The 17566-nt window shown below is 63.6% G+C and overlaps 1 protein-coding gene across 1 annotated transcript; it reads right to left on the bottom strand.

Moving 5' to 3' along the window:
• Nucleotides 1-9764: 9764 nt before the first annotated feature.
• AQP8 (aquaporin 8) lies at nucleotides 9765-14989 on the bottom strand. The gene is made up of 5 exons (XM_058816310.1): nucleotides 14778-14989; nucleotides 12513-12639; nucleotides 11340-11554; nucleotides 10092-10226; nucleotides 9765-9807 (listed from the first exon to the last, which is right to left on the bottom strand). The coding sequence occupies exons 1-5, from the start codon at nucleotides 14987-14989 to the stop codon at nucleotides 9765-9767; spliced, it is 732 nt and encodes a 243-aa protein (XP_058672293.1).
• Between the last annotated feature and the right edge of the window lie 2577 nt (nucleotides 14990-17566).

Raw genomic sequence — 17566 nt, 5'->3', positions numbered from 1 at the left:
CGGACCGGCGGCAGGAGATCCTGCACAGCCGCCACTGCTGGGCGAGAAAAAACCCAAACCCCGGAGCCTGAGCTGACACAGAGCTCCGGGGTGGCTGGAGAGAGGGGACAGCCGCGGGGACCGGGGACAGCAGCAGGGACACAGAGACGGCCGCAGGGATTTGGGGACAGCCGGAGGGACACAGGGACAGCAGCAGAGACACAGGGACACAGGGACAGCCTCGGGGACACGGGGACAGCCGCAGAGACACGGGGACAGCCGCGGGGACCGGGGACAGCAGCAGGGACACAGAGACAGCCGCAGGGATTTGGGGACAGCCGGAGGGACACAGGGACAGCCGGAGGGACACAGGGACAGCAGCAGAGACACAGGGACAACAGGGACAGCCTCAGGGACACGGGGACAGCCGCAGAGACACGGGGACAGCCGCAGGGACACGGGGACAGCGCCACCCGGCTGGCACAGCCCCTGCTCCCTGCACTGGGGGCACTGCCCAAAGCCCCTCAGGCTCAGGCACTCGGGGCGCTCGCATGGCTCGGCACATGCCAAACATGCTTAGGCTATTTAAATATTTCATATTCCTGGCTGCTGGCTTGCAGGGAGAACAAATTAATTCTGTTTCATGTACCCAGAAACGGCCCACATCAAACCGCCTTCCTGCACAGTTGGTTGAGCAAAGTTTGTGGTGAAATCCTTGGGGTGTTGTTGCTTGGTTCCCAAACCATCTGATCGATAATTGGCTTCCGTGTCCTATAACTCCACGGGAAGTTGTCATTATTCCTTGCTATTGATCCAACTTTTTGGTTTCCCTCTGTGCTCACACTGGGTTAGTGCACGGTGAGGTCGGGGTGGTGGCAGGGGCAGGGTGGCACTGCCACCTCCACACCTCTCACTGGGATGCAAAGGGGAGCTTTGGCTTGGGACAGCCAGGGAACAGCACAAAGAGTCAAGGACAGAGTTAAATTTTTATGCTGGATTAAAAAAGCGGGACTCAAACTCAACAGCAGCAAGACTGAGCTGTGAGCGATGGGCTGGAGCTGTGCAAGATGAAGAGAAATCCTGTGGGATTTCCAGGAGAGCTGCAGAGGGGACAGGGGATGGAGGGACAGGACACAGGGAATGGCTCCCACTGCCAGAGGGCAGGGATGGATGGGATATTGGGAATGAGGAATTGTTCCCTGTGAGGGTGCGCAGGCCTTGGCACAGGGTGCCCAGAGCAGCTGTGGCTGCCCCTGGATCCCTGGCAGTGCCCAAGGACAAGGCTGGGAGCAGCCTGGTGGCACAGCCCAGCTCTGGTGGCACAGCCCAGCTCCGGTGGCACAGCCTGGTGGCACAGCCCAGCTCCGGTGGCACAGCCTGGTGGCACAGCCTGGTGGCACAGCCCAGCTCCGGTGGCACAGCCAAGGGGAAGCAGGAGGGCAGCAGAGCCACCAAGCCTGTGCTGTCCCCGGCCGTGCAGCAGCACCGGCCCCTCCGGGCCGCACAGTAATTCTGCTTGTGCCGTGGCAAACTCCAGCTGCTCTCCCGCAGGAGCTCAATTTCTCTGCAGCTTCCTTCTCCCGAGGGAAGGCTGCTTTTATACCCATCATTCATCACACTGCTCAGAAAATTCATCTCATAATGAATTCTTCACCCGGCCCTTCCAGGAGCCTCATTTAAATAACAACGAGGCTCATTAACGGCGCAGGGCTGATCCCTGAACAATGATTTCTTCATTAAGCTGTGCCTGGGAGGCTTTTCCTCCCAGCCGAGGCAGCAATCCCTGCTCTCACAGCCGCTCTGCCGCTCCTCACTCACGGGTGCAGCAGGGGCAGGGATGTGCGGGGTTCTTGCTTCAAGAACCCCGTAACCCGGGTGCCTCAGGGCTGGGATGTGGAAACCCCAAGTGTTCCTGCGATGTTCCTTTGGCCTTTGGCCACCCCCGGCTTATCCGGCCTGCCCTGGGTGCTGAAATCCCCGCAGGCAGGCGCTGCACAGCGCATCGGGGCTGGCTGGGTCTGTGCCCTGGGGCACCGGGCTGTGCCCCTTCCCTGGAGCCCCGGCCTGGCTGTCCCGGGCATTTCCCAGCACAAACCAGCCCGGGATGGAGCCCCGGGCCTGGATGGAGCCCCGGCCTGGCTGTCCCGGGCATTTCCCAGCACAAACCAGCCCGGGATGGAGCCCCGGGCCTGGATGGAGCCCCGGCCTGGCTGTCCCGGGCATTTCCCAGCACAAACCAGCCCGGGATGGAGCCCCGGGCCTGGATGGAGCCCCGGCCTGGCTGTCCTGGGCATTTCCCAGCACAAACCAGCCCGGGATGTCGCTCAGACCCCACAGCGCCGGGCGGGGCTCGCTGTTTCTCACCGCCTTTATCTCGTGTTTTTTCCACTGCAGATTATTCCATCCTGAGGGCGAGCGGGCAGGCGGGAGCTGCGGCCGGGAGTGCCTCGGTCCTGCCTCGCTGTCCCCTGGTGTCCCCCTGGTCACCCTCCCCAGTACCGGATCGTGTCCCTTCAGCTCCTCACCCGGAGGAAAAACTATGAAAAAATATTGCAGGCAGAGGACAGCATACCTGTCATGAATTTCCAGAAATATTTTGAAAAAAGTTTCATTAAAAAAAAAATAAGAAAATAACAGCAACAGAAATATTCTAGAAAGACTTGGGGCTTCACCAGTTTAGGACCCAAAATAACTTTGGAATGGAAAACACTCGCACGAGGCTTTCCCTGGTCTGTGCTGAAATGACTCGGGCTGGTTTTGCAGCGGTGCCTCGGCTGCGCCTGGGTTCGCTGGCCCCGAGGGCAGCCCCGGGGCAGCAGGTGGGAGGGCACGGTGTCCCCGGTGCCCTGGCGGTGTCCCCGAGGTGCCACGCTCCTGTCGCAGTGCTGTCCCCGCCCGGCATGGTGCAGGGATGGGGACCCGGCGCTGTCCGAGAGGGAATTCTCTGCAGCAAACCCCAGCGGGTTGTTTTACTCCAGAGCCGCGAGGTTTATTTATCCCCCCCCCACTCTTGCTCATCTGTGTTTGCCAGCCAGATCGCACCGGTTGCCATCTGCAGGAAGCTGGAAATCGTTCTCTGGCTCTTCCCTCTCGGCTGCGGCTCCTGCAGCTCCTTCCTGCTCCTCGGGATCCGCAGCACCGGCACGGGCAGCGCCGGGTTAGGGTTAGGGGTGCGATCCTGCAGGGGCACAAAACCCCTTTGGGGTTTTCCGTGGTGGTGTCCGTGGGGTTTTCCCGTGATGGTGTCTGTGGGCATTTCCTTTGGCATCGGGCTGTGGCCGCCGCCTGGCTGTGCCACGCCCGGGTTGAGCCGTGCCCGAGTTGCGCCATGCCCAGGCTGTGCCGTGCCTGGTTTGTGGCGTGCCCGGGTTGTGCCATACCCGGGTTGTGCCCAGGCTGTGCTATGCCCGAGTTGCGCCATGCCCAGGCTGTGCCGTGCCTGGTTTGTGGCGTGCCCGGGTTGTGCCATACCCAGGCTGTGCCATGTAAGGGCTGTGCCGTGCCCAGGCTGTGCCATGCCCGGGTTGTGCCCGGGTTGTGCCACGCCCAGGCTGTGCCGTGCCCAGATTGTGCCGTGCCCGGGTTGTGCCATACCCGGGTTGTGCCCAGGCTGTGCCATGCCTGAGCTGGGCCATGCCCAGGCTGTGCCCCGTCTCTCGGGGGTCGCGCTGGCACTGACACACGGCAGGGGCTCGGAGCCCACCCCATTCCCCGCTCTCCCTCTCTATTCTTTCTCCCAGTGAACCCCAGCTGCTCCTGCACCCCAGGACAGCCCGTGCGATGCCACCCGGGCTCCCCAGGCGTTCTCCCTGCTCCGGGAACACGGGGGGTGAATTCTCCACAATCCCAAATGTTCCTGGCTCGCATCCTGGGAGCGCCTTTATTAAGGAACGCTTGGATGCTAAGGGCCATCCTGCTTTCCCCCCACCCCGTTCATTCCAGATGGAATTTCCTCCCCTGAAAGGACTCGCCGGACTGGCAGCAGGTGCTCGGGTGTAATTAAATCGCGCTGGTCTTTCCGCTGCAATGGGAGCGCTCCAGGGGATTTCCCTGCCCGTGGGGACCCCCCGTCCCTGGGATCCCCCACCCTGGGACCCCCGCCCGTGTCCGGGGTGGCTCCGGGGCAGCCGCGCTCCCTGCGCTCCGCCCGGCTCGGGATGTCGGGATGTCACCGTTCCCATGGTAACGGGAGTTCTGCAAAAAAACCGAACCAAAACAAGGAGGAAAGGAGCTGGGGGAAGAGCTCGGAACGGGAGGGGGCTGGGACAAGAGCAGCCCCGGGGGTTCGGTCCCCAGAGGCCACCCCGGCCCACGGGGACATCCCGGGGATGCTCAGGGGGCCCGGAGCACGGCGGGGACACAACGGGGACCCTGGCACCACCCACCGGCCGAGGCGGGACACCGTCAGACCGGCAGCGCCGCCACTGCTGGGGCGGGGACAAGGGGACAGGGGGACAAGGGACAGGGGGACACGGGGACAGGGGACAGCCACCTCCCCAGCTCTCCTTTTGGAGCCCACCCCGGGGTGAGAGACCCTGGCAGCTCAGCATCCCCTGCCAACCCCCCAGGTCTCCTCGGGTCGAGCCGCGCCAGGCCGAGCCGTGCCAGGCCGGGCTCAGGGCGGGGACCCGGAGCAGAGGCAGCCCCGAGGCGCCAGCGCCGCCTCCATGCGCGGCCCGAGGGTTCCTCCATCAGCCCCGCGCTGATGTTCCCTGCACAGTGTTGATCATTTTGATGGAGCATTTGTTTTAATTTCCCAAATGAGGAAGCAATCTTGTAAATATTGTGCGGTAATTAAAGCGGCTATTTATTGTGCGGCATTCTGGCTGCTGCCAGCGCGGAACGCGAGCAGCGTTCCCCCCGAGCCCTCGCTCCTGCCGGCCCCAAGCAGCCCGGGGTGACGCGGAGCGCCCGCAGCTGCGGCCCCGCCGCTCGCTGGTGACAAACCGGGGCAGCCGGCACCTCCCGGGGCTGAGGAACAGAGCCGGCAGCGACAGCAGCACCGGCTGCCGCTGAGGATGGCCGGGCTGACCCCGGGCTGCCGCTCTCGCCGCATTTGCATGAGCGCAAACGAGTTCTCGGAGGCTTTCCCGGCTGTGGTTTCTGTCTGTTATTTCTTCTCCACAAACATTCAAAGTGGCAAAAGCCGAAAAAAAAAAAAAAACAACACTTGCAAATAAACGTCTGTGCAAATCCATTCTAAAACCCCTTTAAAATGTAAATCCTTCGGCTGAGCAGGGCTGGGCACAGGGAGCCTTCGGTGCTGGGTGTCAGCAGGGAGGAGAGGGGGTCTGCTCTCCCTGCACTGCGGGAAATTGGGGATCCGGGGGTCCCCAGGGGACAGCTCTGTGCCAGCCCCTCTCCAGGGAGCCCCAGGGGTGGCCGATGCCAGTGAGGGGAAACGAAAGATCAGTGCAGTGAGGAGGAGTGGGGTGGAATGGAGAAAGCCCCTCTTGCCACATTTCCCTCCCGGCAGCCTCGCTCCAGGGCCGTGCCCGCTCTGCCGCAGGGAGCAGAGTGGCACCGAGCGGGCACGGCCCTGGCACGGGGCTGGGAGTGTCCCCAGTGTCCCCGGGAAACACCGCTGGAGCAAAACCTGCTGGGGAGGCTCCTCAGGGCTCTGTGCACGGCCTGTGGGGCTGCTCCTGCCGGGCTTGGCTTGGGGAGCACGGCAGGAACAGCGCTGGGAACAGGGGGTGGCACAGTGATGGGGACATGGGGACAGAGCCAGGAACACGGGGCAGTGATGGGAACGCAGGGCAGTTATGGGGACACGGGGCAGTGCTGGGGATACAGGGCACTGCTGTGGGATTTGCCATGGGAGCCAGGGCCATGGCACAGTAGCGAGGGGCATGTCACGGCGCTGAGGGCCATGGCACATCCCTGGGGAGGTGGCACGGTGCCCAGGGACGCTGCCCAGCCCCGCGGGCACAGCCGGGCCGGGCAGGCAGCAGCCCATCCCCATCCCCACATCCCCATCCCCACATCCCCATCCCCACATCCCCACATCCCCATCCCCACATCCCCACATCCCCATATCCACATCCCCACATCCCCACATCCCCACATCCCCACATCCCCATCCCCACATCCCCACATCCCTACATCCACGCATCCCCACATCCCCATCCCCACATCCCCATCCCCACATCCCCACATCCCCACATCCCCATCCCCACATCCCCATATCCCCACATCCCCACATCCCCACATCCCCACATCCCCACATCCCCACATCCCCACATCCCCACATCCCCACATCCCCACATCCCCATCCCCACATCCCCACATCCCTACATCCACGCATCCCCACATCCCCATCCCCACATCCCCATCCCCACATCCCCACACATCCCCACATGCCCATCCCCACATCCCCATCCCCACATCCCCACATCCCCACATCCCCACATCCCCATCCCCACATCCCCACACATCCCCACATGCCCATCCCCACATCCCCACATCCCCACATCCCCACATCCCCACATCCCCACATACCCACATCCCCACATCCCCACATCCCCACATCCCCACATCCCCATCCCCACATCCCCACATCCCCACATCCCCACATCCCCACATCCCCACATACCCACATCCCCACATCCCCACATCCCCACATCCCCACATCCCCATCCCCACATCCCCACATCCCCACATCCCCATATCCACATCCCCACATCCCCACATCCCCACATCCCCATCCCGCCTGCCGCGGCTGCCGCAGCTTCCCCAGCTCCATCCCCACTCCCACTCCCGCATCCCTCGCTCCCCGCTCCCACATGCAGCTGCCAGCTCACGCGCAGAGCTGGCTCCGCGCGTCATCACCGCCACCTCCGCTGTCCCCACGCAGCCCCCCGGCCCCGCCCGGCCCCGCCCGGCCCGGAGCACCCCTGGGAGCCGCCGGCACCGACACCGGGAGCTGCGGGTTCGCTCTGCAGCCGCTGCGGCTCTGCCTGATGGGAAACAGGAGCTAAAGGAGTAATTCAGCTCTTCTTTCCAGGCTGTGATTCCTCCAGCTGCAGGAATCCTTTGGAGCCGAGCAGCAGGAGAATTCCCAGATGCCCTTCTAATAGTGCCCATCCATCCTAACCCCCCAGACATGTTCTGATAGTGCCCATCCATCCCAGCCCCCCCAGCCGCGCTCCTGGCACCCCTCCCTGGGCTGCATTGCTTGGGACTGCTGTGTTAGCGCCAGGCTTTGGGGGACACACTGCCAGAGCCCTGCAATCCTGCCAAAGGGAGGGTCAGGAGGGGAAAACGCTGCGAGCCGATGCTTTCCCAGGCTGTGGGTGAAGGCGGCTGAGCAGCAGGCACAGGGAAGGGCTGCCTGTTCTTCTGCAGCACCCTGATTGTTCTCCCTGTGTTCCCAACGTGCTGGCACCGGGCACAGCTGGTGGCACCTGGGCCAGCGTGTGCGTGCTGTCTGTGCAGCCTCTGGCATTTCTCCCGAGTGCCCTGAGCTCATCCCAGCTTCCACCACACAGGGGCTGAGTGTTGGTGCCTCTGCAGCCCCTCATCTCAGCAGTGACCACGCTGTGCCTGCCCCTGGCAGCAGGATCCTGCACCCACCTATTCCTGAGCACCATCCCCACCCCTTTCCATCCCAGCAGGCACCAGAACCTGGGAAACCCCGGGCAACATCCCAGCAGATCCATGTGCTGATAAAAACACGGTGCAGACCCATGTCCAGGCCTGGTGCAGATTTAATTGAATGGGAATGAGATGTATTTTATGTCCTTAAAGCACATTAAGTGCTTGGAAGTTAATTGGTATTTAATTAGCATAAATCAAGCACTTTAATAATACTCAAGGAAAAACAACGTGGTGTTACAGATGCTTTATCAGAAGTCACCCTGACAAACGAAAGATGAATGTGCCCAGCACATCAGCACACGAGGCTGTGCACGGGCTGTCCCTGTTGTCCCCCTGCTGTCCCTGTTGTCCCCCTGCTGTCCCTGCTGTCCCTGCTGTCCCTGCTGTCCCTGCACTCGGCACCGCAGAGGCGCCACTGCCCTGCAGGGACCTGCTGAGTCCCTGCCCTGCACCTCCGGGGAGAGGTGCCTCGAAACCGGGGTGCAGCAGGGAGATGGGGGTGGGATGGACCTCAGGTGCGGCAGGGAGCCGGGCTGCAGGATGGATTTGGGTGCAGGATGGATTTGGGGTACAGGGGCTCTGGGATGCAGCAGCGGTGCAGGATGGATTTGGGGCACAGGATGGATTGGGTGCAGGCAGTACCCGCGGTGCAGGATGGATTTGGGTGCAGGATGGATTTGGGGTGCAGGATGGATTTGGGGTGCAGGCAGTACCCGCGGTGCAGGATGGATTTGGGGTGCAGGCAGTACCCGCGGTGCAGGATGGATTTGGTTGCAGGATGGATTTGGGGCGCAGGCAGTACCCGCGGTGCAGGATGGATTTGGGGTGCAGGATGGATTTGGGGCGCAGGCAGTACCCGCGGTGCAGGCAGTACCCGCGGTGCAGGATGGATTTGGGGTGCAGGCAGTACCCGCGGTGCAGGATGGATTTGGTTGCAGGATGGATTTGGGGCGCAGGCAGTACCCGCGGTGCAGGATGGATTTGGGGTGCAGGATGGATTTGGGGCGCAGGCAGTACCCGCGGTGCAGGATGGATTTGGGGTGCAGGCAGTACCCGCGGTGCAGGATGGATTTGGGGCACAGGATGGATTCGGTGCAGGATGGATTTGGGGTGCAGGACGGATTTGGGGTGCAGGACGGATTTGGGGTGCAGGCAGTACCCGCGGTGCAGGATGGATTTGGGGTGCAGGCAGTACCCGCGGTGCAGCAGGCTGCCCGGCGCAGAGCAGCCGCAGCCAAGCGCGCTTCCTGCGGGCCCGAGCATCCTCTCGAAAGGGGAAGGGGGAGCAGGGGGAGCCCGTCACGCCCGGGGGGCCCAGCCCCGCTCCCACCGAGCGCTGCGCCCCAGCAGGGCGGGGACACGCTGGGGACCCCCGGCAGCCGCTCCCCACGGGCTCCCTCGGCGGAGGAAGCTGCGATTCTGCTCCGCGTTTGGTTCGGCATTTTGGGGCCGTTGCCATGCCGACCGTCCCGGTGACATCGCCGTGCCGTTTGTCTCCTTTCGGGGCCGCACCATTTTCCTCCCGGGGCGAGCAGCGCCGGGTTCCGCTCACCCGGAGCTCCCGGGACTCCTGCCCAGCCCGGGGGTGCCGCAGCCGCCCCCTCCCACCGAGCCAGGGGTGCTCCATCCCCGGCCCTCCCTCACCCCTGCAGCTCCGCAGCGCCGTCCTTCCCTAAAACCCTCTCTGTGCCAGCCCGTGCCCTGCGAGGGTCACCTCCCGGCACGGCAGAGTAGGAAACGAGCTGAAAATAGAGCGGTGACATTGGCAGCGCCCTGCCAGCCCCACGGGGACAGCTGGGAACTGCCCTGGCACTGCCAGAGCCGCCGGGGGGAGCGGGAGGAGGCGGCTGCCCAGCGGGCATAGGGCTCCTGTGCGTGCTCACCCAGCGGGCACAGGGCTCCTGTGGGTGCCCGGGCACAGCTCTGGGCGTCAGACACGGCGCAGGGGCAGTGCCAGAGCAGCCTGGGGCACCACGAGGCTGCTCCCGATGGGGCAGTGCCATGGCAGGGCTGGCAGACCCCGTTTCTATCCTCCTCGGGAGGAACCGTGGATGGCCCAGGGGTGCCAGGGAGGTGCCAGGGGGGCAGGATGAGGGGAAGGAGCAGGGGCAGGAGGTTCCACGCTGGCTGGGCTGGGCTGGGCTGGGTTGCACCCACTGCCCACGGGCAGGGCCCTGTGCCCGCTGTCACTTGAGGAGCAGGCGGGTGGCCTGGTCACCCAGCAGGAGCCTTTGGGAGGAAAAACAGACAAAAATCTGGGGTCAGCATTGCTGCCATGGCAAGGGTACAACAGGGACAGGGGACAGCACCAGCCTGAGGCTGGACACGTGCGGGCACAGGCTGGGCCTTTGCTGCCACCCTGTCCTCATGGGAAGGAAAAGGGAAAGGAGTTCCCAGCCTTGGACACCCCTCTGGAAAAGCATCAGCTGGCAGCCCTGCCCGACGGAAGGGGCAGCAGGGGCAAAGGGAGGCTCGGGGTGCCAGGGTGGCAGTGCCATGCAGGTGCCACGTACCTCACCAGCCCCCCGACCAGCAGCGCGGCCAGCATGGGCCCCACCCAGTAGACCCAGTGGTAGTTCCAGCAGTTCGCCACCAGAGCCGGCCCGAAGGCTCGGGCTGGGTTCATGCAGGCTCCGGACACGCCGCCCCTGAAAGGGGACAAGGGGAGCGTGGTGGCTGCGCCATCCCAGCAGGACATGGGGCAGCAGCCTCCCCTTAGCGCTGGGATGGGGCAATGGGGTGGGCAGCAGCATCCCCTCGGTGCGGGATGGGGCTGTGGGGCAATGGGGTGGGCAGCATCACCACCCCCCTCCCTCCCTGGACCCTTGCCAGGGCTCAGGTGGGCACTGGGCTCTGCTCAGGGAGGCTGCTCGCCGCTCACGGCTCACACACAGGAACAGGGCAGCAATCGCAGCTTTAGGGTAAATATTTGCCGAGAGGTTTGTGCAAACATAGCCCGGGGTGCTGCCGGAGTGGTGGGCGCTGCCTGAACCCAGCGCTCCATTAACATTTCTAATTGCGTGTGTGCTCGTTATCCTGGCACGGTGGCACCGGAGCCTGGCAGCGCTGCCAGCGGTGCGGGGACACGAGGGACACGAACCCCCCTGTTTGCTCAGGGCTTCCCAGGGCAAACACGGCCCGGCAGGCCCGGGATTGTGTTATCACCCATGGTGGGGGCTCAGGGGCTGTGCCGGCTGCGGGGACACGTGCGGGATGAGCTGGGGCTGCTCCTGCTCCAGGCTGAGCCCGGGCTGCTCCTGCCCCAGCCCATCAGCTCTCCCAGGCTGCCAGAGCGCCCACTGGGCTCATTTCATGGACTCCCCGGTCAGGGGAGGGCCCTTGGTGTGGCAGGGGTCAGGTCCGTCCCGTCCCGTCCCGTCCCGTCCCGTCCCATCCCATCCCATCCCATCCCATCCCATGGATCCCATCCCATCCTATTATCCCATTATCCCATCCCTTTATCCCATCCCATCCCATCCCATCCCATCCCATCCCATCCCATCCCATCCCATCCCATTCCATTATCCCATTATCCCATTATCCCATTATCCCATTATCCCATTATCCCATTATCCCATCCCATCCCATTATCCCTTTATCCCATCCCAGGTCGGGTGGGATTTGGGGTGCCCCTATGGAGGGTGCTCAGACCTGCCCCCCCTTCCACCCCACTTCCAGGGTCCCTCCTGAGCCCTGCCCGGTGCCAGCAGCCCCTGGTGGGGACAGGGGACAGGGCACAGGGCACAGGGCCAGGCTCTCACCCCGCCAGGATCGCGGCGGTGACGGTGAGGCCGATGCACAGCGGGGCCAGCGGGGTGCGGGTGCTGCCGTTCACGGCTCCCATGCACACCACGAGCAGCAGGAAGGAGCTGAGCACGATCTCGGCCCCCAGCACGGCCGGGAGCTGCTCTCGGGCCGTGGGACCGCCCGGGGCTCCGCCGCTGGCGTTGCTGAAGCGCTCGCTCGGTGCCACCGCCTGCGGGAGAGCCGGCCGTGCCCAGGTTGTGCCCAGGCAGTGCCCAGGCTGTGCCCAGGTTGTGCCCAGGCAGTGCCCGTGCCAGCAGGGGAGAGCCGGCCGTGCCCAGGTTGTGCCCAGGTTGTGCCCAGGCTGTGCCCGTGCCAGCAGGGGAGAGCCGGCCGTGCCCAGGCTGTGCCCAGGCTGTGCCCAGGCTGTGCCCAGGCTGTGCCCAGGCCGTGCCCGTGCCAGCAGGGGAGAGCCGGCCGTGCCCAGGCTGTGCCCGTGCCAGCACACGGGCTCGCCGCCTGCCGGGGCAGCGTGGGCGGCTTAAAGAGGAGCTAAACTGCGGGGGGAGAGGCAGCCCCGAGCGCCTGGCACGAACACGCCTGACCGAGGAGGCTCCAGGCACCGCTGGGCACCGGGGGTACCACTTTGGGCAAGGGGAGAGCCCCGGTGCCCGGGGGATGTGTGGGGCCACACGGTGCTGGGAACGGGCAGCACCGAACCCAAATGGACCCTGGGGCACAGTGCTGGGGGAACGGGCACGGGGAAAGGGCTGGGTGGGCACGGCAGTGCTGCAGGGGCACCCCAAGTCCTCCTGTACCCCCTCAGAGGGCACAGCAAACTCTGCAGAACAGAGCCCGCAGCAGGCTGGGGAGGTCAGACCAGCCGGGCAGGACAGGGACAGTCCCTGTGCCCCAGGGGCTCTCCTGGCTCTGCACCTTGGCCAGGCCAGCTGTGACAGGCAGGGACAGTGTCAGGTCTGTACCTTTACCAGGCCAGCTGTGACAGGCAGGGACAGTCCCGGCTCTGTACCTTTGCCAGGCCAGCTGTGACAGGCAGGGACAGTGTCAGGTCTGTACCTTTGCCAGGCCAGCTGTGACAGGCAGGGACAGTGTCAGGTCTGTACCTTGGCCAGGCCAGCTGTGACAGGCAGGGACAGTCCCCCCGCCCCAGGGACACCCCCAGTCCGTACCTTTGCCAGGCCAGCCCCGATGACGCCTCCGCAGAGCTGGCACAGCCAGTAGGGGATGAGCAGGGTGACGTGCAGCCCCCCGAGCAGCCACACGGCCAGGGACACGGCGGGGTTGAAGTGGCCTCCGCTGCCGAGGGGACAGAGAGAGAGGAGCATCAGTGGGGACTCGCCCTGCTCGGGGCTCCTGCCGTGGCTGGAGCCACGGATGCTTTCCCAGTTTGCAGGAAAGCAGGATCCAGCTGTTCCCTCTCTGCAGAGCAGCAGCGGCAGCAGGGTGGGCACACAGCCCCGCCTGCAGGGCCACAGGGACAGTCTGAGGAACAGGGTTTGGGGCTGGGTCACTGTGAGCACCTCTGCCAGGGCAGCTGTGGGCAGGGGGGGGCTGGCAGAGCTGCAGGGCTGGGGCTGGCACAGCCTGGCACAGCTGCAGGAATGCAGGGCTGGGGCTGGCACAGCCTGGCACAGCTGCAGTGCTGGGGCTGGCACAGCCTGGCAGAGCTGCAGGAATGCAGGATTGCAGGGCTGGGGCTGGCACAGCCTGGCAGAGCTGCAGTGATGGGGCTGGCACAGCATGGCAGAGCTGCAGGAATGCAGGATTGCAGGGCTGGGGCTGGCACAGCCTGGCACAGCTGCAGGAATGCAGGGCTGGGGCTGGCACAGCCTGGCACAGCTGCAGTGCTGGGGCTGGCACAGCCTGGCAGAGCTGCAGGAATGCAGGACTGGGGCTGGCACAGCCTGGCAGAGCTGCAGTGCTGGGGCTGGCACAGCCTGGCAGAGCTGCAGGAATGCAGGATTGCAGGGCTGGGGCTGGCACAGCCTGGCACAGCTGCAGGAATGCAGGGCTGGGGCTGGCACAGCCTGGCAGAGCTGCAGTGATGGGGCTGGCACAGCCTGGCACAGCTGCAGGAATGCAGGGCTGGGGCTGGCACAGCCTGGCAGGACATCCCCCATCAGAGCAGGGCTCTCAGTACCAAACCCAAATCCTTCACCTCAAAAAGCACAAGCCAGTCAGACACAGAGACCCTCTAATTAATAGTGATTACCATGAGACACGGGTTAATGAACAGGTTTCATAACTGATCAGCCTGGTAATTGCTGGTGATGAGTCAGAGAGTCTGGGATCCATCAGCACATCTGACTGCTCAGCTGGGACTGAGCCCCAGGAGAGCAGGGAGCTGGGCTGCTCGGGGCTGTGCCAGGGCTGGACAGGGCTCCCCTGGCACCACCAGGGCTGGGAGGGAGCCTGGGCACAGGGGGGACACAAACCCACCTGGGGAGCAGCCTGGATGGGGAACCCATCCCGAGCAGGGCTCCTCTCCAGCCTCCCTGGGCTCAATCCTTTCCCTGGAGGGTGGGCAGCCCTGGCACAGGTGCCCAGAGCAGCTGTGGCTGCCCCTGCATCCCTGGCAGTGCCCAAGATCAGGCTGGACAGGGCTTGGGGCAGCCTGGGACAGTGGAAGGTGTTCCTGCCCATGAGTTTGGTGGATTTAAGGTCTCTCTACTCCAAACCATTTCAGGATTCAGTGTGAACTGCAGCCCCCCACCTGAAGCCCCCAGTGCTGCTGCCCTGGTTCCCCATGCCAGGTCTGTGCAGCAGGGCCCAGCTCAGGAGTTCCCCTGCACAAACCCCACCAGGGCTGCTCTCCCTCCCACCAGGCACTGCTGAGTTATCCCCTCATGGCTCTGGGCTGCCCCTGCCCCTGCCCCTGCCCCTGGCCAGGCCAGGACAGCCTGGGAGTCCCATCCCTGCAGCTGACACAGGGAAGGCAATGAAACCCCCCAGGGGCTCTCCCAGCCTCTTCCTCGGGGATAAATCCACATCTCGGCTCCACACAACAGCTTTTCAATGAGCACATTTCTCTAAACGCTGCCTTTGAGTAATTGAAATCCCCTTTTAATTTTTTTACCTGAAAATACCCAGAGGAGGAGCACAGCTGGGTCAAAATGTTTTGCTCTGACATCCTTGTGAAAGGAATCATCTCAGCTCCACAGAGAATCACAAAATCACAGAATGCCTTGGGCTGCAAGGGCCCTTAAATATCTCCTACTTCCAGCTCCCAGAGGAGAATGCTCCCGTTCCAGCCTGACCATTTTATGAAAAAGGGCTAAAAATGGAAACACTGCCAGCCAAAGCCAGGTGAACAGCCCAAACCCACGGTGCTATTGATGCCACCAAAGATGCCACCACCGCTGCCACCACCCCCCAAGGGCCACCCAGCTCACAGGGGCTCCAAAGGGGCACCCCCCGTGCCCCGTGTCCCTTACCTGATGTCCCCCAGCACGGCCACGGTGGCAGCCAGGGCCAGCCCGTGTGCCAGGGCGGGCTGCAGCCTGCCCGTGCCCCCCGGCTCCTCCAGCACTGCCAGGCAGCCCGTGAAGATGAAGAGGGCAGTGCCCAGCAGCTCTGCCAGGCACGGCTGCACGCGGCGCTCGAAGCGGGGCAGCCGTGGGGCAGAGGGCTTGGTCTGGGCATCCATCAGCTCCCGCAGCGGGCACTCAGCACAGGAGTGCCCTGCACAGCCCAGGCACGGCTGGCACGGCTGGAGCACAGCCCAGGGCACAGCTGGAGCACAGCTGGCTCTGCAGGAGCCTCAGCAGGGACCCACCCCAGGGCTGCCCCCGAGTCTGACAGGCAGCTCTGCACGGCAGGCTCTAAATACAGATTGGATTTGCATTGCTAAGGAAAACAAAGGGGCCATAAAAGCTGCAGGGCCGGCCCCCAGGGGTATCAAAGCTCGTTATCGCTGCTTCAAGGCTGGGGGGTTTCTCCCTTGCCGGTGGTGGGGCGGTGTGAGGGGTTCTGCCAAGGGTCAGGATGGGGTTCCTGCCCTGCACGTCTGGAGTGTGGCACCTGTGCTCAGCCCTGGGGCCTGCAGGAGCCACCGGGAAACAGCCTGGGAACAAACCCAGGGGAACAACCTGGGCTCTGCTGGAGCCCAGAATCCCAGGCTGGCTCAGGAGGGAAGGGAGCTCTGAGAAACTGCAGCTGGAACTGAGAAACTGCTGCAGCGCTCTGAGGCACTGAGGTGCTCTGAGCACCCTGTGCCACCCCCTGCCCTGGCACAGACACGTTCCACTGTCCGCAGCCATGGGGCACTGCCAGGGATCCATGGCAGCCCCGGCTGCTCTGGGCACCTGTGCCAGGCCTGGCACCTTGTGAGCGGAGACCATAAGTTAAAACTCCTGTAAAGCTCAGCCCTCATCCTGCCCAGGGTTCCAGGCTGGGGGTTCCTGTTCCTCCTGCACTGCTCTCGATAAAGATGAGGGCAGCGGTGCCAGGGGATCCAGCAGCCACTGCAAAGCTGGCATGGATCAAACACTGATTAAACATCAACATTGATTAAACCCTCCCTAAACCCTCCTCATCCCAGCGGGGATCACTGCTGGAACAGCAGATTCAGCCAGGGCAGGGGGAATGGGCACCCCAGGTACCAGCATCTCACAGCCCACAGCTCCCAGCAGGACCAGCACGGCTTCACTGGGAGGGTTTGAGCTGGGCTGAAGGGACCCAAGGGATCCAGATGTGGCCGATTTGGGGCATTGATTGAGCGGGATCAGTGTGACCCCCACCCAGAGATGGGCACTGCCAGGGTGATGCCAGGGCAGCTCCTGGAGCAGCAGGAATTGCCCAGGATGCAGTCAGGGACCAGCCCAGGCCTGCAGGATGGGCCCTGAGCCTGGAGCGAGCTCCTGCAGCCCGTGTTTGTGCTGCTGTGGGGACTGGGGTTTGCAGGAGCTCTTCTCTCCTGTCAGCAGGTAAAGAACCTCCCTGGTTTATGGTGTTGTCACAAGGCCCTGGGGATGGGAAGGAAATTTCCACTGCCTGTCCCTGTGGCCACAGTGCTGACAGGGGTCGGGCAGGAGAATCCCAGTGAGGGCCCCTCTGAATGAGCCCCCACTGACCCAGTGCCTCCAGGAGCTTCTTCCTACAGCCAAGAGCTCCTGGCATCACTCATAGACACAGCTGGCACGTGGAGGGACAGCTGGGTCTGCCTGGCCCGGGGGCCCCCATGAACCCCCAGACCTGTGGGACAGGGATTCAATCCCATCAGCTCACAGGGCACTGTGTCCCAGGCCAGCTCCCCACAGCTCCATGGAACCCATCTGTCCCATGGCTCCCTGCATGACCAGTGCTCCTTTGGGAAGAAATTGAGCTTGGGCAGAAGGAATCCAGATTTCAGTTATTTTGGGGGTGGTTATCATGAGAGATCAATGTAACACACTTCCAGATCTCAGCTGCTCCTTCCTTGCAGCTGCTCCCAGGGCACTGTGCAGGCACTGCCAGGAGCTGGGCTGTCCCAGACCCCAGACCCCAGACCCCAGACCCCAGACCCCAGATTCTGTATCCCAGACCCCAGACCCAGATCCCACAGCAGCAAGGGTGAGCCCCAGCAGCCCCAGGAGCCTCCCTGGCCAGCAAAGGCAGCCAGGTGGCAGATCCAGGTGCTGCTGGGTGCCCCTGGCACAGGAGGTGCCCAGGCTGGTGCCGCCGTGCCCACGCTCTGCTCCCAGCACCGTGGTGGCCTCAGAGCACGGCAAGGTCACAGCCCACAGCCAGGATTAACCCCTGTCCTTGGCTTTTAAACATTTACCACTCTGGGGAGCGGGGATGTTTGCCTGAGCCCTGCAGAGGAAATGCTCCACACTGAGGCCACAAAGGCTTCAATTCCTGCTGAGCAGGGGCCTGAGACAGCATCGAACAAAGGCACAGCCCTGAGGGAAGGGTTCCCTTTGCTGGGAGCCTCAGCACCTGCCCCGTGCCCGGAGGTGCCCCAGGATGCCAAGGGCAGAGCCCTGCCCTGAGCAGGAGATGGAATCCTCAGCACCAAGGTTTGCTCATACGGAAACTCTGCCCGTGGGAAAAGGCGTGGGGATGAGAACAGATAAATCTGTTCCTATCAGCAGACACTTATTTTTGTCCTTGTTTGGGCTTGCACCGATTTGTTAGATAAGTGACAATAGCAACTGTGTCAATTAGTACAGGAAGTGGTGGCACCAAGCAAGCCAAGGCTTCCAGAAATGGTTTTTAGGAATCACAGGGAGCGTTTCCCTCA

The sequence above is a fragment of the Ammospiza caudacuta genome, chromosome 17 (assembly GCF_027887145.1).
Source record: "Ammospiza caudacuta isolate bAmmCau1 chromosome 17, bAmmCau1.pri, whole genome shotgun sequence".
NCBI classification, from domain to species: Eukaryota; Metazoa; Chordata; class Aves; order Passeriformes; family Passerellidae; genus Ammospiza; species Ammospiza caudacuta.
This window is presented reverse-complemented; position numbering and strand designations above follow the sequence as displayed.